The 24,296-nt window shown below is 32.8% G+C and overlaps 1 protein-coding gene across 2 annotated transcripts; it reads left to right on the plus strand.

Annotated features, from left to right (window-relative positions):
- The first annotated feature begins 49 nt into the window (after window positions 1–49).
- Window positions 50–17,552, plus strand: LOC145292179 (NADH dehydrogenase [ubiquinone] 1 alpha subcomplex subunit 7-like). 2 transcript variants are annotated; one of them, XM_080138466.1, is made up of 5 exons: window positions 50–167; window positions 7,906–7,952; window positions 9,879–10,025; window positions 12,777–12,810; window positions 17,400–17,552. In XM_080138466.1, the coding sequence occupies exons 1-4, from the start codon at window positions 108–110 to the stop codon at window positions 12,793–12,795; spliced, it is 273 nt and encodes a 90-aa protein (XP_079994592.1). In that variant the 5' UTR covers window positions 50–107; the 3' UTR covers window positions 12,796–12,810; window positions 17,400–17,552. The 2 variants fall into 2 exon arrangements, with proteins under 2 accessions (XP_079994592.1, XP_079994581.1); XM_080138455.1 differs by lacking the exon at window positions 12,777–12,810 and having other exon boundaries at window positions 54–167.
- Window positions 17,553–24,296: the final 6,744 nt, after the last annotated feature.

Raw genomic sequence — 24,296 nt, forward strand, 5'->3', positions numbered from 1 at the left:
TATTAAAAATAATTTAATCACTTTTAATCTTAATTTCCATCATCTTAATTGATTCATTCGCTGCGGTATTTCTATATCCTTTTCTTATATTGTTGTTAGCGTTCAAAATGGCGCCGCGTCGAGGGGTCACACCAATTGTGGCCGCGATCAGAAACTGGTTAATTGGAGTAAGTATTTAAGTATCTAAAAAAATAGTCGAAGAGACTATCGTATATTTCTTGTTACACAAGAATTTCTATTCTAGAATACGAACTACAAAAAAAAAATAGGACCCATTCGTTATTGTTTGACTTTCATTGGTGTCATACTGAAGGACAACTTTTGAGATAAACAGAAACTAGTGTTGACTAAGATCAAAGTGTAGTATATTTTCTGATATCACATTTCATCTTTTCTGCCCTCGATCAGTTAATGTACTTCTAAGCAATTTGAATCGAACTGTCTTTTTGTTGTTGTTTCTTTTGTTTTTGTTACCTTAAATTAAGCTTTAGGTTCGGTTCAGATTCTGTAGAAGCACAAATCCTTTTAGACTGAAGCAGTGAAACATTGCTTCACTGAAGCAATTATTCAACATAAATTGTGTGTCAATATTTATACCTGGTCAGCGTTAAAGAGCAGAATGCGATAAAAATTCTATATAGTCATTAAAATTTGTTTTTAAAATCCAATTAACATTATGCATGTAACTTGAGAAAAAAACACGCTTAAAATGTGTCCTCGATATGTGAATAAGATAGCGACGGACAAAATGGAAAGGTTGGTTCAGGTTTATTTTGATGGAGTCTCGCTTGAAAAAGCTACCAATGAATATGAAATTTGCACCTTTTATTAAGTGGAGAATGAACTTTATAAAGGTGTAAATTTTTATTCAATAAGAGAAATCACACTACTCCACCACAGCCCCCCCTCCCCAATGTAAACAGAATTTTTGTGAAATGTTAAATGGTAATCAGGTTTGTTTTACTATACACAGATTCGAAAAAGTTGTCAAAAAACAAATATATAACAAATAAATGTTATCAAAGGCAAGATAAGTTACTTTTCTACCTAATTGGATAATTTTTTAGTGTTTTTATTTCATGTAACATGTTTATTCAGCTCGAAGAGCATGCAGTGTTTACCGATGTATTGGAAAATTTTAAATGGTGCCAGTCGGACTCTGCTAAACATGGTTAGCTTGGGAAATAAGTTAAAAATAAAAACTATACAAAATACTGTTAGAAACTCGCTCAATATATGTTACCGTTACATAGGCTGACATATATTCGGTGAGTTTTTAACAGTATTTTGTATAGTTTTTTATTTTTAACTCATTTTCCCAAACTTACCGTGTTCAACAAAGAGTCCGGTGCCATTTTTAATTTTACAATACATCGGTAAAAATTTAATTCCGACCTAAGTTGGGCTGGATAGTCCAAAAGGGAGCTGGTATAAAGGTTGTTGAAATGATCGTTATTTTGCAACCCCAATTTGGGAGTCAGTTAACCACTAGATGAAGAAATATGGCGCATAGACTCTTTGGTAAGATGTTGGACTAGCTCTGAAAGGAAGCAATGACCCCCTGCATTCCGCAGAGGCCCCCCCACCTCCATCCACAGCATACCTCATACCACACCCAGACTTGGAAAGGTGCATGTACGCCAGCAAGCAACTGGTAACAGATAAAGTGCTCACCGAGGTACTGCTAGCAACCTATCTTGTCACATAACACGAATAGACACAATATAAGAAAACTACTAGTCAGACAGGGAACACTGCAGAACACAGATGACGTTTGCACCCCTCTGAACTCTCTCTAATGAAGTGGCGTGCACTAATGACCAACCTCTGGCCTAAAGCATGTTCGATATATATCCAAGGGCCAGCAGTCCCACCACTCCTCCCAGTAACAACGTAAAATGGCAGAATCAATGATGCCTCAGGGTAGAACCACAGTCACTGAGAGTAAGGAGAAGGCCTGTTAACTGAAAAATGCCTGCAGGCAATGTAAATAAGATTTGTCAGACTGTCAGTACTATATGAGGGCCCGTTTGAAAAAGAGCAATAAAACATTTTTAAAAAGAAAAAGGAACACAGTTCGATTAATACTGAAACTGAACTTTATTCGATACAAAATATATTATCTATGTAAAATAAGTAATTTTAAAGCGATATACAATTTAATACTGATAAAACTGAATTGTGAATTTAGGGAACAAACAATTAAAGAAACATTAAACACAAATATTTTTTGGCCTTCGGAACAAGATCACAGTATAGTATCTGTGTTGATGCTACACTTCACCTTTTCTGTCCTCGGTCGGTGGAGGAGAAATCTTTCATGACAGAGACAATTTTTATTTTTGTTCCTATTCAGAGTGCCCCTTATTGGGAAGCTGGATTTTGCCCACAAGATTATATGTTGAAATATTTAAATAACTATTACTTTAAATACAGAAATTATATTTAAAGTTTTGGTTTTCTGTTCTTCTATGTTAATTTTCCCCCATGTTTTTCATCAAAATGTGTAGCGTATTAATTGTCTTACAGGCCATCATCAGTGATCGCTCACTGGCAGTAACCTGTGGTGTTACCTGGAGACCAAGTGACAACAAGTCTCCCTAGATTTCCAGTGTCCTCCACCTCTTGACCACTTGTGCAGATGATTACATGTTATCACAACAGCCGTTGTCACTGATTTCTCGTTGGTATCGGCCATTGGTGTTCCCTGGGGTTTGGGTGACAAAATTCCTCACCAAGGTATCAGATTTGGACTACACACTTCCAGTGGAGATTTGGACAGTACTCTACCATCTCGGTTTTTTCATCCTCCCTGACCCTTCACAACTTGTTGGTGTGGCACTAGTCGATGTCATCTACACCAGTTTTTTATTATTATTACTATTATTATTATGATAATAATAAGGGTACTTGTGCTGTGTACGTACATGTATTTTAAATAGTATTTCCAAGTTAAATTAAATTTTGGGTTTGTATTACTGTACACAAAGATTCAAAAAAGTTGTCAAAAAACAAATACATAACAAATAAACGTTATCAAAGGCAAGATAAGTTACTCTTCTACCTATCTGGAAAGGTTTTTAGTGGTTTTACTCACTTTAAAACGTGTAATCGCTTCGAAAATCATACAATGTTTATCGATATATTTTAAAAAGATAAATGTCGGCATACTCGCTATTGAACTCGGTAAGTATGGGAAAATGAGTTCAAACAAACAAATTATACAAAATACTGTTAAAAACCCACCGAATATATGCCCGTCTATGTCACGGTAACATATATTGAATGAGTTTCTAACAGTATTTTGTATAATTTTTTTTGTTTAAATTCGTTTTCCCAAACTTACCGTCTGCAACAGTAAGCGTGCCGCCATTTTCATTTTTCAAATACATCGGTAAACACTGTATGATTTTCGAGCCGAATAAACACTTTACATTAAATAAAAACACTAAAAATTTATCCAGTTTAGTAGAAAAATAACTTATCTTGCCTTTGATAACATTTATTTGTTATATATTTGTTTTTTAACAACTTTTTCAAATCTATGTGTCCAGTAAAACAAACCCGTCATGTAAATTATTTACAGTTAAAATGTTATAAAAAACAAAAACTTGAAGTTTTAAATATATTTCAAAGAAATAAATTACGCCCGGTGCTAAAATATTGAAAATTCACCGATCGTAAAAAAAAAAAAAAAACTGCCATGAAAAATGCTAATTTTAAAATATTTGGAAATACTCAGTCGAAAGTTTTATTTATTATTAAAAGAACGGACTGAAAAATATAATATAAAATTGTTTGTTTTGCAGTAAAAAAAAAAAAAAAATAGATAAAATGAAATATTTGACTTTCTCCAATAGAAATAAAAGTTTAAAAACAAGTTCACTTACTATATTTTGTTAGATTAAAATTATCCCAATGAGCAATTATAATAATTATTATCCAAATGGAGAATTGTTCTTTCTCTTTAGAACATACATGGACAATCGGTAACGCAGCCATATTTTTTACGCCTGTTAGTATGACCACGTGGTTGAATACCGGAAACTTTCTATACCTACAAGTTGATCAGGAAGTGACGTTACACTGTCATGTTCACTGGCCTACTCTCTCGTTGGTGGTCGTAGAACCGACCTTCTTGGATCTCCAACCCCTCCTTGATATTGGTCCTTCCCTTATTTTTTACACAGTATGTTTTTCAGGCTAAATAAACATGTTATATTAAATAAAAACACTAAAAAATTATCTAGTTAGGTAGAAAAGTAACTTATCTTGCCTTTGATAACATTCATTTGTTATATATTTGTTTTTTGATAACTTTTTTGAATCTGTGTGTATAGTAATACATAAGTTCTATAATCGAATACCCCTTCCCCCCCCCCTCAAAAAAAAGAACGAAAAACAAAAATGTTTTTGTAAATTGCTCGTGAAAACTTAATGTTTTAGATCAATTAAAAAGCATTAAAAACTATGTAACAATCATTTTTTTTTTTTTAAGTTTTTGTTTTTTCAAATGTCTGCTAAAAATTCTTCCGCGATGTGATGTCACTTCACTATGCACAATGTGATAAAGAAAACACTACTGAAGGCGGTGAAATGGCATAAAATAGCCCCAGTGTCCAGGCGTTAATACCATGCAAATGGTAACTTTACGACGGGTTTGATTATCAGATTTGTTGTCAGCAACCTTGAATACCCCTAAAAAAACAAATTAGGGTGGTCGGTGTTCTGTTGTAGCATAAGGTAACATTTACCTTATTTTTTTCTTTTTAAATGTTAAACAAGGCACAGTGCCATTTGTTGTAAGGAGATACTATTTGGGACCAAATTTATAGGGATACTATGTAGGGAGTTTGGCAGTGAGATGTCTGTTCACATTACACTTGAACTTCTGCATTTCAGTACAGTCAGGGAAGCAGGGGTTCGGTAGGGAATTCCAAAGTCTAGCAGTTCAAGGAAAAAAGCTATTTGAGTAGAAGGCTTTATGACATCTAGCGATCTCTACAATGTAGGGGTGGGATTTTTCTGCTTGAGGGGGATGCAAGTGCTTTGAGTTCGTCAGAGCATATTCCATTAAAATATTTGTAAAATAGGCACAAAGATGCCACATTTCAGCTCTGGGACAGAGTTTGGAGTTTAGTTGCTAGTGCAGGATATATTAGGTTGATGAATTTTTTTTTTTTTTTTTTTTTTAAACCCTGTCTACGAGCGATTGACTAATGGCAGATGTACCAACTCCATGCATGGGTGAGTAGTGGCTTTGTAGAAGTATTGGATACTCTTTGTTGTGAGTAACCTTCTAGCAAGTTTTATTTCCTATACATGCACCTAAAATAAATACGAACATTGAAAAAGTTTAAGGTAAAAATTAATGAGTCCAAAGGATGAAGACAAATCATCTCGAACATTAATGAAGACATTTTTTTTTAATTATTAACAAGGTTTAACTCATTTGTATGATTTGAAAACCTTAATTTTATAGTTATACAGACTAATTTCTGATTTTGTCTCGGCAGATCCATAATTATGTGGCTTAATAATGTATTCCGTGTGAGCGTAGAGAATGTATGTAAGAATTTTATCAGCTTCACTTTTGCGAATATGTGCGGATGTATATGCTCTATCTGTCGGTTTCTCTCTATCTTAATGGAACACACTTGTATGTTCAATAACAAAATACAGTTTCTGTGTTTATAAAACAAGTTTATTTTGACAACCAGGCGTCAGTTGTGGAGATAGATGTGGTCATGGCGTGGCAGGGATGGCAGCAAAGGAATGCAGTCACATATCTAATCTGCATTGACTGATCTCTTCTCTCTGACCTGTCATTGCCATTCCATAAATGAGAATTCCCATCATTTCCTTTGTCTAGGATGACATCAAATTCCAGTCAAGTTCTTTGCCGTTCGCTATTTTTGTAAATCTGGTGTTTTCTGGTCTCCTCCGATTCAAAACTCGGCACTACCCAGCCATGATCTAACAGTAAGGGAACATAAATAAAACTCTTTTAAAACCAAATCGGCATCCGTGTGGTTCTCTATCAAAATCTGAATTCAGCAACGTTGATGAAATCGGAGTTACAACTGAAGATACATGAATGTATACCATCCATGCACCCACTACAGTAAGCAGGTATGTAACATAGTAAACCCATATATCAGCTCTGATATCATGTTGTCAAGTTTGAATACAACACAGTTTGAACTTCTGGCGATTAATCAGCTGCATTGATTTGGTTACGTTTAGAGGAGTGACTGTTGGATAAGAAAATGCAGAGGCTTTGAGGCAGGGAGAAAGTTGAATGACCCAATGAAACTTGGATAAAAACCATTAACAAGGATCTTATGCAGTGAAACTTTGATTGAAATGAACCTTCAAGACTGTCAAGTTTGAAGATTGACTGCCAGAAAATGGACTTCTGACCAATGGAAATAAGATGATAAAATTGATGAGGATGATGAAGAGAAATATCATTATCTAAATGATAAAAATGGATGAAACAAACAAGAATTTCCTTATGCCTGCCAGTTATAATCACCAATTGCCATAGCTGATAGCACCCTTTCACAAGAGGCCATCAGTCAAACTCCTAACATTCATAGGTAATATGCGTTAGAATAAATACTAAGATTGTTCTAAAAGTAAAAGCTGCTGTGTTTTAATGTTTTTTTTGTTTTTTTTTTACTAAAAATAATTGAAAAGCTTTGAACACAAGTACTACCATTAAAACGAGCAATCTTTTGATCCAGAATTTATTTTTCTACATAGTCACCACCATTCTCCATGCACTTTCACTCGGAATTAAATGATTTCTGTCTGCTTCTGGTGTATGTCTATGACAGAGGTTGCTTTCTCAGTCTCATGCCATCCATATCTGCAACAGAGATGAAACTTTCAGGTAATGAATGCATAAATTTAGTCATCATAACAATGCAATTTGCAATACCCTCTGATCCTTTCAGGCAGAATAAAAAGGTAGGAAGCATTACTTTTTATCCCCCCCCCCCATATATAAAAGATACTGCCAACTCTTCTGTAAAGAAGATGGTCTCCCTGTACTGAGCTAGAAAACTTCTCAGTATCTTTTATCTCAACAATGCAGTCATCATAACAACGCAATTTGCAATGCCCTCTGATCCATTTAGGCAAAATAAAAAAGTAGGAGGCATTACATTTGAAATGACCCCCCCCCCCTGCATTCACTACTAGTCTTTTCCTTTTGGACAGTCCAAAAAAGAATCCCTAAGCTAATAAATCCCACATCATCTTCCGAGCTTCACTTCATATTCCATCACCACAGTGTTGCATCTCGGTGCTTGTTTTAGAAGTACTTTAGTGAATTGAGCTCCAATGAACTTGTTGCACTTGTGTTCTATCAACATACATAACCCAAACAACTCGACAAACAGCAGAATCCTACCCTTTCACTGCAGAGGTCGCTAGATACTAGAAAACTTTCTACTCAATTACTCTAATAGCTTCTTTCTTTTAACTGCTTTTTTTTTTTAATTTCCTCTCTACTCACTGTTTTGCCAATTGTACAGCATGAAAAAATTTAAATGTAATGTGAATAAGCATCTCCCCCTCCCCCACAAATCCTGATTTAAAATGTCTCTATAAATATGGCCTCTAATTCATAATAGTTCCTTACGTCTCAGTGGCGGTGTACCATGTTTCAGGGTGAATAGAAGTACAAAAATAAATACATTGTAAGCATTTTCAAGTAGGAAGTAGAGGGCGGAGGGGGGGGGGTCTATTAATTTTTGCATGTCGATTATCGGCTTGGTTCAGTTTATTTTTTACTGATGATCTCATCTTTTTACGTTGTTCAGCTTCATCATTTGCATTGCTTTTCTGTTCAACAGTTTGTCGTAACTAAAGTTAATTTCTTTTTCCCCATTTCAGCACAAGTACCAAAGTCCTCTCCGTTATGAAGATGCCTATTCAAAAAGGTGAGAATTAAGAATAGTGTAACACGAGGAGGAGTTTGTTGGTGTGATATTAATTGAATTAAATTTAATGGAACGATTTGATTTTAAACTAACATTTATTCCCCCCGTATAAAACAACTAAGAGTAAAATACAACAAAACAATTCAATCTATATATCTATAAAAGTGAACGCGTTTGTGTACATTTCCCTATGCAATAACTCTGTCAATTTTCAGTCTACAGACTCGAAATTTGATATACAGGGAGAAAATATTTGATATACAGAGAGAAAATCTTGTTGATCGGTTTTTGGCCAGAAATTTGGCTGTTATGGGGTCAAAGTTCAACAATTTGACCTTTGAGAACTCTACCAAACTCTGACAATTTTGGGTCGAAACACTTGAAATTTTAGATATAGGTTCCTTGGACATGGATCTAACTTAATAACTTGATTTGAGCCCAAAACAATAAATTTTAAGGGGTCATGATAGGGGTCAAAGTTAAAAAAAATTAACCGCTTTATTTATTTTTTTGCTCAACATACACCTCCAAACACTCGGGCAACACCGGGCTGAAATACTAGTTAATGAGAAAGGTGGCGCACACTGACTGGGATACAAACAAAGATATATTACTTAAATTATATCAAACCTTCTAATATTCAAAGTTAGATTATGGCTGCTTCATTTGTGGCTCAACTCATAAATCATATAAAAAAAATAATAGAAACAATACACCACCAAGGTTTACAATTAACACTCGGTGCTTTCCAATATCTCCAGTGGACAGTTTGTACGTAGAAGTGAATGAATCACCTTTAAGCTCTATGAAGGTAAAAATTAGCATTACAATATTATATGAAGCTGAAATCAGGTCCACTAAATCCAGCTCACAAAATTACATTTGAACTAAAGTATAAAGAATTATTTAAAAAAAAAAAAAAAAAAAAAAAAGGCAATAAGATCTTTTGGACTCCAAATGGAAAGCATAATTGAAGAAACTAACATTCCTCTCAAAAACGTACATGATATCATTAAACCAAATATTACACTTTTGGAAATAAAACAACCAAAGATGAAACTGAAACTAAATAGCTTCAACAAAAGCTCTACACACTCATACATGTTTAAGGAAGCTTTAAATAAAAATATTAAATTCCTATCCCAAGTATAACTATAACTCTAGGTTTGCCCGTTTCATTGTGCACAAAGGTGAAACTTTTCAATTATCTTTCACCAAATGTTTAATGTTCAAAAATAAAACTCATCACTGATAAACACGTGACGCACTTATTATTTTACTAAATGCGAGTTAAGCAACATTTATTTTTCCAAAGGCCTTTTACCTATATACTCTAATAACACTAAATATATGCTAAAATCTAGGATTTGGTTTCCTTCCATTAAACAGATCTTAAACTTTTTCTATAGTAAATACTATATGGATGGTTGAGAGGTCATGCATGCTAAATCAGAAGCTGTCTCAATCCAACTAGGGTGAATATAGCCACTTGAAAATTTGAAATATGTGTGGTATTGATGTCGGAATCAGAAAAGTTTATGCCTATTTTCCAACACCAAAAACAATTCTTTTATTTTTGCTCAAAACAAAATTTTCACTTGCTGGTACTAATGATAAATTGATAAATATTTATTGATTTTAAACTATCAGTAAAACTAAAATTTATAGATTATCTTTTCTCCGCTGCCAAATGTATTTTTATATTTGCAAAAATATGTGCAAATATTACATGGAGTTTAGTAATCCAAAAATTAACAAAAGTATTTAGAGATTTTTAAAGAATCTGACTCTGTAATAAGGAATAATATTGGAATCATTCCATCATTAGTAGTTATACTCTACTGTGCAGATGTGTCTTATTTTCTGTGTCTAATTTGCTAAAAACATAGCATTTGTAATGTAATGTTAATCTAATTTTCTTTGCAGAACTCAACCACCACCGAATCTACCTGTTGGGCCAAGTCACAAATTATCGGCAAACTATTATTATAATCGTGATCCCAGGAGAGAGGTTCTGCCCCCAGAACTAGCCTATCATCCTCTGAAGGCGATTGCATCTGGTGAAGAGAAAGAGTAAGTGAATAGTTTCAAGTTCAAAAACAAATGAATAAAATCAGTTTAAGGTTTCAAGTTTCGCTTTTTATTTTTTGTGTTTGTTTTAGTGTTTCTTTCGATAAATGCCAAATATTTATTCAGCAATGAATGTACACTCATTCTAATCCTTACTGATTTCCTCATGGCATTTCTACAATATTTTAATGGCGGTAATTTCTTTCATTGTTTGTGTCTAATAAAACCATAACATGATGTTAAAACTATCTTTCAATATTTTGTTTTGCTAAGCTGAGTAGATTATATATATGAAGCAAAATTATTTTGGAATATCAAAATTTTCAACAATGTTTACAGATGCATTCATTTTTTTATTATCACTTAGGTTTGAATTCATGTTTTTAAACATGGCGTAAATCATAAATTTATGATGCCATGTCAAAACTATAATTATTTTCTCATGGTAATGTTTTAAAGTCTAAAAGATTGTCCAAATAGCTCAGTTGGTAAAATTTCAGATTGAAGATCTCAAGGTTTATTTTTATTTCTAGTGGCATCCACTTTATTTATTGGGGATTTATTTATTATTAATGTAATATTCTCCATTTCTAAAAGTAGCCAAGATCTCTAAGATTTCAAAATGAGACAAATTTCACCATGTATTTATTACATTTTTTAAAAAGTTGTGACTGGATGGACAGATGAAATCTCTATTTATTTAATATTCTGTACCTTTTTTTTCATAACTTTATATATGTAGATAGAGATATTTGGTTTCATCTCGCATTTACTTGCTCGACTAATATAAACACTTTTATTCTCTCATTTGTTTTTTTTCAACCGTACAAGTGATATAATACATTAGCTACAAAAAGCGCTTGCACAGTAAAGGACATAATTCCTACATAAATGTCTACATTAAAAATCCCTAAACACAAGATACATATGTACCGGCAGGGTAAGTATGAAGAATGCTTGGATATGTAAAATAAAATACATTTGTATAGAAAAGGTGTTATGCTGAAATATACGGTCATCTGAGAGTCGCATTTCATTGCCTAGAAACTAAGTCTGATAACACTGCATCAGCAGCGGGTAAAAATGTCTGGCTAGCCTCCGGCCTGAAAAAGACCAAAGTTTGATTTCCAATCTCACCATCATTTGTGAGTCTTTTTGCACTTCAAAGATTTCATTCTCACTCGTTGCCAGTATAGTTAACAGGAAATCACTTCGAAAATCTTTCAAGGGACATAACTTGAGACACAACCTCGAACATAGCTCATCTTTACATAATCAATGCTCTGATCCCCGTCTGGCATCAATTGAAATGAATGGCTCTCGTCTTGGTGAGGCTCCATGTTTTGACAAGCTTCTGGGCTTGACCTTTACTCCTGATTTGAGATGAAATACGTACATCAAATCCGTTGCTAAAGCTGCTGGAAAAATGGTGGGATCGTTCTACCGCTCCAGTAGATATCTTACTGCTGATGCAATTCTCCACCTGTATAAGAGTCAAGTACGTCCAAGGATGGAGTACTGTTGCCACATCTGGGCAGAAGCTGCTAGAAGCACTTTATCCTACCTTGACAGTTTAAAATAGACTTCGTAGCCTAGTGGGGATGCCTTTTCTCTTCCCTGCAACCTATTTCCCACTGTAGAGACATTGTAAACTTGTCTCATTTTCTTGTTATTTTCATAGCAAGTGCTCGTTTGAACTCCAATCTATGGTCCTCCCTTGCCTGACTTTCATAAAAAACGCTCATTTAACTGAAACCACTATCAATAATTTCCTACTAACGTTTACTACGATATTTTCCCATTGACTTCCATACATGCATTAACCCTTGTCCTCGAGTGGCCTCCAGGCCTTGATAGGCAGTGACTCCTTTGTGGCCTCCATATCATTTTATTTTCATAATTGACCATAGATTTACAATCAGATTCAGATTGAAACTTTATGGTGGCTGTTCAATTATCTCCCTTTGCGCATTTTACATCATTAACGTGCGAGTAACTTTTAGATATATGTGAATGAGCATTTTTAAACATAATTACACATTTTACTTTGAAACTAACGCTGACACTTTTTGTTTTGTTTTACTTATGGATTACTACTTATTAAGGCTCAGGGACCACTTGAGAATGCAACTCAATAAATATTTACATTAGACTTGAAGACTGCCATGTTGTAATTGATTGGGAAACAACCTTGTAGCATTTTTTTCGACAGATGCAAAAAAATCTTTATTCGTGGAAATATCGTTTGGTTCTTGATACAGTGAGTGAGAAAGAAAAGTTTATTTCTGTGGTTTTAGCCAGAAGAGTTTTTGCTGTGAATGGAAGAAGACCAAGGATTGAGGCTTTGTTAGGCATCTTAGATCATTCAAAGAATATCTTGTTCACTAAAGCACTATTGTTCAGTTTAACTACTTCACTGACTTAATCCAATAATGATTAAGTTGATAATTCCAGTTCATATTAGTCGAATGTCAAATGAGGTTCGTTCATCCAAATTACTTTGGAAAAGTCGGTTCTTATGTATTTTATGAGAAACTTTTTTTTGATGCTTTAACTATTATTGATAAGAGTTTCTGATAATTGTTGGCAAATTCCAATCTGCAAAGTATTTTACATCTTTTGTCCACTCCCTCTATTTAAACTGATTCAAAGATCTGATCCTTGGTCAAAAGTGGTTCCGTTTAGTTTGCCTTAATGAAGAAATTCTCAATCTTAAATTATCTAAATTTTCAGCAACTAATTTCTCTTTTACAGCTTGTTGGATTTGATCTAAACTGTTTCTATCCACGTACATATCTATCTATATCGATTATTAATGGAGATTTGGTATCTGTCTGAATTCAAAACTATATAATTATTCTCTTTTAATGTGCAACTATTTTACTATCATTGAATGCTCAATTCAGTTTATTATAATCCAAACTATAATTTTTACAAGTACAAGACAATTGCGTTGATACACTGGTTTTTATTAGATGACCAAAGTTAAGCAATGTTGAGTCTGATCAGTAATGAAATGGGTAACTATTTGGGAATACCAAGTGCTGTATGTGCTATCCACTTATTTTGGCATTATTGCCAATCATCCTGCCACTAGAATTAAGTAGTGTTCACTCTGGAGAATTGTACTTCACTATTACACGTGCAGCCACCCTTATAAGACGTATCCATTGTCTCTCGAAATTGAATGGAGGTAATGAAATATAGTATCTTTCAATTCAGGGGCTGAGGGTAGTATCATATCTATTATGTTATCATGAGACCATTCTCCCAAGCATTAACTCCTCCTTTTGGGGGGAGTGTCTGATCTCGTCTTGCGACTGTCTTCCCAGATAGTGTATATGTTCATTAGTCCCCCGATTTATCGGAGAGGGACCTATGTTTTTAGTGCCGTCCGTCCGTTAGTCCGGACGATTGCCAGATAACCGTCCATTAATTTTTCCTGAAATTTTGCCACAAATTGTATTTCATTAAATAGATGTGCACAGTCAAAAATTTTTTTTTCCAAAAATTCCCATTGCGTCCCCAGGGACTCAAAAGAGGTAAAAATGACACGTTTTGCCCCATAACTTTCGGTCCATCCATTAGATTTTTCTAAAACTTGGCCAAAATGTTGAAGCCATTGTTCTTAATATAAATCCAGTATAGGTGACTCTGGCAAAATTCTGGTTTGCATCCCCGGGGACTTTTAGTACTAAAAATGCCTCTTTTTGTGGCTCATTTTTCATATTTCTCAACAAAAACTTGATATATCTGACTATATAGTGGTTTTTCACGGTGGTCAACTGAAATATACATGTGTTAAGGCCTGAAACTGCACCGTTATCCATTTACACTGGCATTAGGCGTCCCCAGGGGCTCAAAAGAGGTAAAAAATGGCCAAAAATTACACTTTTTGCCCCATAGCGTTGACTCATATATTAGATTTTCCTGAAACTTGGCAAAAATGTGGAGGTCATTGATCTTAATATAAATTCAGTGTGGGTGACCCTGGCAAAATTCTGGTTCGCATTCCTCTGAGACTTTTAGGACTTGACTTTTTGGAGCTTTTTTTCATATTACTCAAAAACTTGATATGTATGTCTATATAGTGGTTTTCCATGGTGCTGAATTCAAATATACATGTGTTAAGGCGTGAAACTACACCGTTTGTCCATTTTCACTGGGATTCTGCATTTCCAGGAGCTCAGAAGGGGTCACAAATGCCCCAAAATTACAAAAAAATGACACTTTTTACCCCATAACTTTTGCCCCATCCATTAGATTTTTCTGAAACTTGATGAAAATGTGAAGGCAACGTAGGCCCTTCACACTTGTTACAGTCGTCATTTCTTCACTATTTTTTGTGCATCATCTCACATACAGCACCAGTGGGGGACCACGCCCTTGCAGCTTGTTTGTCATGGCATTACCTCCACCTGGAAAACCTGTGGGGGTTGTGAAATACCAGCAAAAAATGTTTGCTGGTTAGTATATATAACAGAAATAGATATGAAATGAGACCACACAATATAAGAATATCTCTTTATTTTGAATAAGTAAATTTTAAGCTGATCAGTTTCATAGTTTTCGAAAAGGTTGTTCACTTTATATTTTACTGATTTCAAATTTGACTTTAATGATGTCCTATTCTTTTTATGTTTTTTTAATGTCATTTTAACCATGTACTCTCTGGTTTTCCAAAGAATTTAGAATTGTAATTTGCCAAAAAATAGAATTTAGATGCATAATGTTTTGTTTTTTTTTCTTTTTTTGTTAATTGTGGAAATTTTACAATTAATATTTCAACTATACAAATTTTTATTTTGGCAAAATATCCAACACTGTAGCATTACAAGCGTATACTGTATTTTCGTGGACATTGGCAATATTACATACCTAATGTGCTTCAACAAGTCATATCTTTTTTATTTGTTGGTCAATTTTTAAAAGAATTATATTGATCGAAAGAGAATAAAATAAGCAGTCCAATGATGTTAATTTATTTTTCTTTTATGCATTCAATATTTTTATGCTCCAAGTTAAAAATGAAAAAAAAAAGGGAAACTGTTTTTTCAATGTTTACATTTTATACGTTATGTTTGGATACACATGCGCGGGGTTAAATTTTATTGGATATGGCTGAAATTTTACAGGTTATATAAGCATAGAAGTCTCTCTCTACTGGACTTTGGTTTTTATTTTTACGACCACAGAAAGCAATGTTACAACCGAGCAAAGTTAACAAAGAATATTTCAAAATTGATAAGATAAATCGGCATATATCATCCATTTTCATATACATAATAGATTCAGAATTATTTTCATGTATAATATGTAAATATTTAATAATTATTAATTGTGCGGAAATTTCTTTAAAATGTTATCTTTTATAGAAATTCAAATACGCTTACAGAAAAACGGCTCACTAAGCGCTAATGTACTGAGCTGACTAAAGCATTCTCTTAAAAATAAAAAACTGTTTTTCTGCTTTCGTCTTACTAGACTAGTCATTTCTTATTCTGAGTTCGTCAATTCAAAAAAAATTATTTTCAAGTTTTTCAAATTTGATTTTCAAGCACTACTATTTTGTTGTTTTTAACACTTTTAGTACATGTGTACTAAAAGCGTTAAAAAACAAGAAAATGTACTTAGTACATGCGTTTAACTTTTACTTAAGGTAGAATTGTGTTTTTTTAGTGGTCAAAAAAACAAAAAAGCATAACAAATAAAAGGTACTTGTGTACTTATGCTACCATGCTGAAATAATAACATTATTATTTAGAAACCCATTCTTAACATGGGAAATCAAGGGTGTTTTTTGTTAACTATTCTGTACTTTCACCTAACAATTAAATAAAAAAATATTGTGAAACTTGAATTTATTTTTAACTCATTATCAAGATCATTTTTTTGAATCTGTAAAACAACCCCTCCCCTTTTTTTTAACTGAGGACATCTAAATAATAATAATAATAATAATAATAATTAGGCGGTTCAATAAAGAATTTCATTGTGATGCATTTTAAAAATTTTTACCTTGTTTCCACCTTAACATTTTTCTTTAAAATAACTACCTTTCAAGGTTTTCGGGTATACTGAAAACGAATATAGCATTTAAATTTTCCACAAATAAGTAGCTTTCCAAATATTAAGCAATGTCATTTCTTATGTTATTGCTGGTGGCCATCTTCGTATGCACATGTGCATAGTTTCTCGGGGTTGCGCTTGTGCGTACCAAGATGGCCACCAGAGATAACATAGGAAATGAGATTGCTTAATATCCGGAAAACTACGTATTTGCAGAAAATTTAAATGTGATATTCCTTTTCAACATACCCTAAAACCTATAGAAGTAATCATTTTAAATGCTATCGTGGAAACAAGGTAAAAAATTACTGTTTTATTTCTTTGTTTACATAATTGAATTTTCAGTAAAACAACAATAGAAATGACAAAAATTGCCATCAACTGGTGAATATATAGTTGTTGTTTATCAGGATTCCTGGTGTTACTGTGAAAGTTACATCGAGGATTCATGCAGAGTTCAATTTATGGTTGCATCTCAGAAAATAGGAGTATATTTTGGGCCAGATAGAGAGGATTTACAAAATTGAAAATTGGACTGGTCCCAAAATGCATAAGTTCTGGTTGACTATGGAAACTTCTATCTTTTACAGAAATCTAAAATCTATATGAAAAATTTTCTTCGATTTATTTCTGAGATTAATTCGTATCTTCTCAATTTTTATTTTTTTTATTTTAGGGGAGTAGTAAATACCAGCCATGAATGCTCTTTAGGCATTCAATGTCTACACCCAAGATTAAGCTCTCCTTCGGTGAGGAGGCAGGAAAATGCCTATTCTCAATAAAGCTATATTTAAATACTACTATAATACTTAGTTTTGTTCATAAATAGACACCCACTGTATGATACCATGTGCCAGTGTAAAAAAATTGAAATTTGTACATCTGAATTTATAATTCATGGCTTATGGTAAAGAGATACATCAGATTTGACTGCATAATCAGAAAGAACACACAATTTTACATAAGAGTGCCAAGTTTCATGAGAATAACTTGAAAAATAAATAAATGTTGGTGAAATTACCGAATTTCTTGAAATGTAATTTAGCCCACTTTTTCTAAAGAAAAATGTCCACAGAAAAACCTAAATTTTGGCACTTAAAATTCTCATAACTTTTGAACTACTGATGGTATTTGCATAATTCAAACAGTTTTAAGCATCTTTTACATAGCTCTTTTCATGCAAGTTGATAAAATAACAATTATGTAAAAAGAAAAAAATCAACTTGTAATGCCATTATCAAGTAAAGTATTTCAAAAACTGGAACAATTTAATTTTCTAATTTCTCTTGACTGTTTTTTTTTCTTCAGATCAAAGGAAATAGCAAATAAGTCGGCACCAATCCCCGGTTTTGGTTACAATTGGAAAACTGGCAAAGAACTCTATCAAGCTAAATAGTAACTATGATGATGGCTTTCAGTAACAATGTAAGATATTTATGAATTAAAATGTTTTGAACTATTTATTGCATTAATTTTTATTTATAACTAACTCTATCTACCTGGTGTTGTCTGGGGTTCTTTTTACTTTCATTTATGTTTCACTTTTCCTATTTTTTAATTATGCCTTTTGTTTTATTTTTTTCATCACATTATTATTTTTTTAATGATTATAAAATTATTTATTGAAACAAATTGTTCTAAAACTATGACTGATTTTGTTAGTAATTAAATATTGTTTTAATCTCTATAAAATAAATGTATGTTTCAAAACATTAAATCTTTTTAATCAAATGAGTATTTGCTAAGAATTTTAAAGCCAATTTTTTTATGTGTTATTTAAAATAACACATGAGGTCAGAAGATGGAGAGGACAATGATGACGAAATGGTTGAATTTCAATGCACATTTATTCACACATAAACAATTTGAAAATATAAGAGATATGAAACATACAAGATAGTACATAATGTGATACATAGAGGAAAAAAAAAACAATGTCCCAATAGAATAAGAAAGACCTGTGCATCACCAAAGTTATAGATAGAAAAGATATGTGATTAGTGTATAAGTAAATATGATGTACATTTGTGGCTTATAATGTTCTGAGCATGTCAGCGACTGCCACCAGAAAAAGAACAGTTGCTACTAGGGTCTGTGAAACGTGTCAAAATAACAGCTTGCTGGACTACGTTCAACTGCCTTGAAAGATCAACCAGGCAAAAAGGATAGAGCTCATCCTGACTTCAGCATATGCGTGAGACTATGTATTTCTTTTAATCTTACCAGATTTATACAAGGAAGATAACTCGGGTATCCGTTTATGAGAGATTAATAATTTTAAGCCAACATAAATGTAAGTGATTTGTTAAATTAATGTTTTAATCTCTATTCATAAAAGGATTGAACGCGAATAGCTTCCAAAACTTTCAATCTTTTTAATCAAATGAGAATTTGCTAAGAATTTTAAAATCAGTTTAAATTACTTTCTGTTCAACAGTCTATACACTTCCAAACTTCTTTCAAATTTCATAGGGTTACAAAGTAATTTTTTCTTTTTTAATTTTTATTTCAACTTGTCTAATGATAGAAGTAAGAATAAAATGGCCAACTTGTTTATGAAGAAACTAAAATGTATTCTAGTGGAATTTCTGATGCCATAATGACACTTGCCCAACCACTTGTAATACCAATATTTCTAGAATCTACTTTTTTTTCTTTATGTGTACACAACGTAATGAGCAGCCGAAATCGTTTGTTTTCTGTTTCCTTGCTTTTTGCTACCAAATTTACAGCAAATAATGAACACAGAATCCAAGTTGTTATTAGCAACAAGGTGTAAAATGTGAGCTTATCTCTTTGATTATGAGAGTTGAGTGGATTTACTGAAAATGTATTTCCATAATGGGAAACTTTAGTTGTCTACCATGAACCACATCATAAGTTTGTTTCCTTGATAATGGTCTTTTCAAGTGAGTAATTTAAATTAGGTTTCAACACAAACCGTACAAAAAGCATGCTTTTCTTTACACTTTCTGTAGAGAAGCAAAGATTTGTTCCTAATAAAATAAAAGCGACAAATTACTCCAAGATGATATAGTCCCTTGTGTGTATCAGTAAGTGTTACAGCAGAAGAAAATTCTTTACCAAGTCTTTATAATATTGTATACTTTTAATATTTGGCGCACATGTCACTAATAAAATAAGTCTTATTTTACGTCAAAGAGTAAATTTTTGTCTACTAAGTGTACATATATTAGTTTCTTCTATGTTCTTGTTTGATAGGTTGAATGCTTTCAGAGCTTTCTTTTGTATAGAAAAATTCTTTACTTAAAAAAACAAATCTTCTCTGAAAAAGTGAACAATGTAAATGTTTTTTTGGTGAAGCTAAGATAAGTAGGTCCAGCAGACGAGCCTCGTTCTAAAAGATCTGAACAGCTAGGTCACGTGACATGTGACACCGGTGCTTCTACCATTATTGACCCTTTGATTGAAAGCACTCGTCTGCTGGACCTACTTATCTCAGCTTCACTGTAAATTAACCTCTCCGAATTGTTTTATATACAAAAATATTTCTTTATTTAAAAAAAAAAAAAAAAAATCGTTGAACTACTTTATGCAAACAAACATTTGAACTTTGTTGTTTAAAAAAATCTGCTTTCCTCTTTACGTTGACTTATTTTGCCTTTGGTTGCAATTATTTAGTTTTTATTTTCACTTGTTCGTTATGTTTTTAGTAATAAATGTTCGAAATTTCTTTGAATTTTTTTTTTCTTTCTTTAATTTTTGGAATTTAAAAAAAAAATTTTCCTTTTAGCTTAACTTTATATTTCATCGTTCCATTTTTTAGTAATAAATGCTTCTCTACATTAAAAACCGACCTTGTGTCTAACTCTGCCCTCATGGGGAGGCATGTAAATAGGAAGTAATATGGCAGCTGAAAACGTTTTTCGACCACCATAAAAGTATTACACTACATTTAAACCTTGAAGAATTTCTGCCATGCGCACTATTTGTTCTAAGTTAACTAGTCACTACTTGTGTTTCAAACTTTAAGAAAAAAAAAGCGCTTTAAAATAGTAAAAACACTAAAGCTTTTTTTCATTTTGGAAGGGGGGTTTCAGGTGCCCCTATTATCCCAAAGAACCAGCTATGTAAACACTTTGTAATATTTTTCGATTTTTATTTTTAAAAAAATTCTTTACAATCAATTTTTATTTAAAATTAAGAAATTATTTTCTAAAATATTTTGTTTATATATGTTTACATTTTGTTTTTAAGTAAAATTAAAAAATTAATTTTAAAAATATTGTTTATATCCATCTTCATTCAAAAGGGTTACTTTTTGGTAGCTTCACCGGTTGTTAACCTAAATTTTCCGAATGTCAGAACGAGACTCGTCGGCTGGACCTACTTATCTCAGCTCCACTGTTTTTTTAAAAGAGACACTTGCAATGTTCTCGTAAATTTTCAAGTCAGAAAATTTGTTTAATAAAGCTCTGGTTTAATACTTCCATTTCTAACCTCATATCCCAACACATTGATAGAATACTGATCAGTTTCAATCTGTTAAGAGTAATTTAACTCCAACCAATAGACTCCAAGAATTTCTTCACATTTTGATCCTGCAATTGTTATATTGTTACTGTATGGAAAACGTGTTGTGTAAGTTTTTTCTCACTATGCGATTTATGACTTTTTGAAAAGCAACTGCCAAGAATTTGTGATGAAAACAAAAATTCTTTGATCTTGTAGGACAAAATTCATATTGCTTGTCATTAAATAGATTGCATTATGCAATTGACTCAGATCTTGGAAAGCTTTCTACTGTAATAGTTTCTTTCTTCAAACTGTTAGATCTTATAATTCCCTTCTTTCCTGCTTCCCTGACTATACTAACATGCAGAAATTTAAATTTAAAGCAAAAGACATCTCGTTGCTTAACTCTTTACCATAATACCCTTATAGGCATGGACCCACATAGTATACCTTAACATAAAAGTAGCAGTATGTTTTGGAGTGAATAAAAGTTAAAAAAAAGAAAAACAACAATTGATTGGACATAAAATTTTCTTTTGAATTTCATATAACCCATTTGAAGCAGTTGTAGACATTTATAAAGGCAGCTTTGCTTTCTCAGTGCTCTACATTGTGAGTGAAACAGTCGCATTTGCGAGTGATTTTTAAAAGTGGCGACTAGAAATAATGAAACATTTATCTTTTGGCGATTGCGTTTCTTTCACTGAATATTTCAAAGCTCATTACTGAGTGAAAAATATCTTTTCAACTTTTTCTTTGTTCATTTTATTAAAAAAAAAAAAGTTAAATCATTTAAACAATAAAAGTTTAATAGAACAATATACTTTTTTTTTTTTTAAATGAAGTCTCTTTACAAAAAAAACATCTGAAGAAATTGGAATGTTTATACCTTCAAATATCAACATAAAATGTGTTGTATGTTTAGAATTACACTTATAAAAAAACACACAGAAAAATATTTATGATGTACATACTCTTCACAGAACGAAGATGTCATATTCTAAAAATCATGTGGGTTTGGTTAGTAACTTTTCTATTTGGCTAGTAAACAAAAATATTTAGTTGTCAAAGGTCAAATAAAGATAAATTTGTCCATAAAGCCCTGTTTCTGGACATCTACTCCATTAAGAACTAGTGATTTCTGTAGGTAATGGTAACAGCACAGGAATGAACCGTGGCTGACTGTTGGAATTTCTTAGGGGGTATAAAACTCTCAATACCAGTGATTGGAGGCAACACAGGATGTATTGTTTTTTAAAATAAAATGTAGAGGGATTTCAGACATGAAAGATTTAAAACTGTTCTAATCAGCTCGTGAGTGTTCATGCATTCTACGATAGACATCAGAGGACTCCCTGAACTTAAATTTGGCCTTAATGCAGACTACTGAATTATTGGGTAATCCCAGAGGAGATACAATAGTAGATGTACACTGTTCAAGGAAAGTTGTCAGAAAATATCAAGAAGGCTTGCAAAAAGTCTCTCAGCATTAGGTATGCAAGTTGGTTTATCAACAATCCGAGTTGGTTCATAAGCAAGGGAAAAATCATGAAGAAAACCGTGTCATCAACTTTGTTGGAATATACATTGTATTTCATTTACCACAGCTAGAACAATACAATTGTCGCCCTAAAGAAAACAACACTACAGCTTTATTTTAAAACTTTTATTGAAAAAAAACAAACAATTCAGGTAACTTAATTATGTAGTAGAGCTGACATCTATTCAATGTAGCCATTTCCAGCTTCAATCACCACCTCAATACCGGTTTGGAACTGAGAGCGTGCCTTTCCCACAAGTGCTAGCAGGAGCTTCATGAATACTTGGTGGATGGCAGCGATCAGGCTGGCTTTAGTGTTGTGGGAGGTCATGTTGGTGATGTTTTTGATGTATAACCAGCGAGTTCAGGTCAGGGAAAGAGGAGCCAGTGAGAAGGTTGAAAAGTCGTAACTCCTTCTGAAGCCAAGCCTGGGTCTTTTTGGACTTGTAAGCCAGCGCCGAGTCCTGCTGCCACACCCAGTCCTACGGCAACTTAATTGCACCAAGGAATCACTACACTCTTCAGCACATCCAGGTACACTTTGGTATTGACTTTCAAGCTGACTTTGAAGATGTGAGGTGGCCCTCACTTAAAACCACACCAAATACCATAACGATGGGTCATCCAATGTGTTGAGCTGTCCAGATTTGCATTTTGAGGGTGCTGGCAATGGTCCTGTTTTCATAACATGGATCAGTAGAGAGCATGAATTGTACAGTGGTGCATTTCCGATCTTGCTCGTTGAACATTGTGTCACTTTCAAACATGATAGAAGGCTCCTATCGCTCTTGGAATTTGTACACAACTGGCCAATTAGTACATAGCCTCCAACAAAAAAGAAAATTGGTTTTCATAAATTGGAAATGGAATAATGTTGTCTTTTCTAGGGCGACAATTTTATTGTTCCACACTGTATGTTAGTAGAATGATTAACAGATAGAATCTTCACAATGCTTAGGTTGATGTAACCTCCAACTTTTTTCACGTATATTTAACACAATATGGAAACCATCAATTATAAATAAAGTTACAAGTATATATATATTAGTAATAGTGATACATAGTAAGATGGTATAGCTAAAAACAAAAACAGGTTTAACACTCCCAAAATTGATACTAGAATTGTCCGCAGGGATAATATATTTGGTAAAATTCAGTTATAAATTACTCTTCTAGAGGTTGAAGGTTCAATCCTCAATGCAGAGCTAAAAATACAATTGCAAATTACTTTAGATTTCTACCCAGTCATGGCTGACGAAATAAGAGTATGTTACCATCGATTAAATAAAGAGTTCTGTTCGAAATTCCATGCTGATTCCCGAGTTTGACAGAAAGATTCCCAAGTTTGACAAGAGTTTGGAGGTTACATTGAACAAAACATTCAAGATGAGAATAGTAGTCCAAATAATATGAATTATCAATCCTCATCTCAAAAATTCAGAAACAGCTAGGATCTTGTCAATTGTTTCAATGATTAACTCCATCAAATGGCAAACGCAAAAATGAAAGAGGTGCTATGAATAAGAGTAGCAATACCACACCATTTTTTTCTTTAGATTGAATAAACTCAAATCAAGCATTATTGAAAAGAGCATAAAAAACAAAGAAATAATGTCTTATTTTTTTTTAAATTGGCCCATTAGAACTGAAGTTATGACCATTCAATGTATCAAAAAAATGTGTGGTTCACTGGACATTTTGTCTTAAGTTAGCCCTATTCAAATACATATAAGCTTGTGACTGAAAATTGTAGGAAATTTGCACTATTTACAAACTAACCCATCTTTAAAAAGCTTTATCTTCAGATCTTTTTAAAGTATTATGATTAAATTTTGAACATATTATAATACCATGAAGATTATGTTGGCGTTATTTACGACCATCTCACTTGGTAACTTATGTACTAATTGGCATACTCCAGTTTCATTTTAACAGGTTTAAGTAGAAACATAAAAACAGCTAAGAAAAATGGTAAGTGAGGATTTATCATCATAGGAAGTATTATTCTGATGGATATTATCATTTGCCATTATAGTATCATGAAATATCCAAGACGGCGATTGAGAAATCTAAAATGGCCACCATGACATGATTCAAAGAAATTATTAACAAAATATGGCTTGTAAAGGAAATTTTGTACAGATCAGAATTATGTTTTCCAGTACATTAAACTAATTAGTATAATTTTC

Source organism: Euprymna scolopes, chromosome 2 (assembly GCF_053919585.1).
Source record: "Euprymna scolopes isolate OS-2025 chromosome 2, ASM5391958v1, whole genome shotgun sequence".
Lineage (NCBI taxonomy): Eukaryota > Metazoa > Mollusca > Cephalopoda > Sepiida > Sepiolidae > Euprymna > Euprymna scolopes.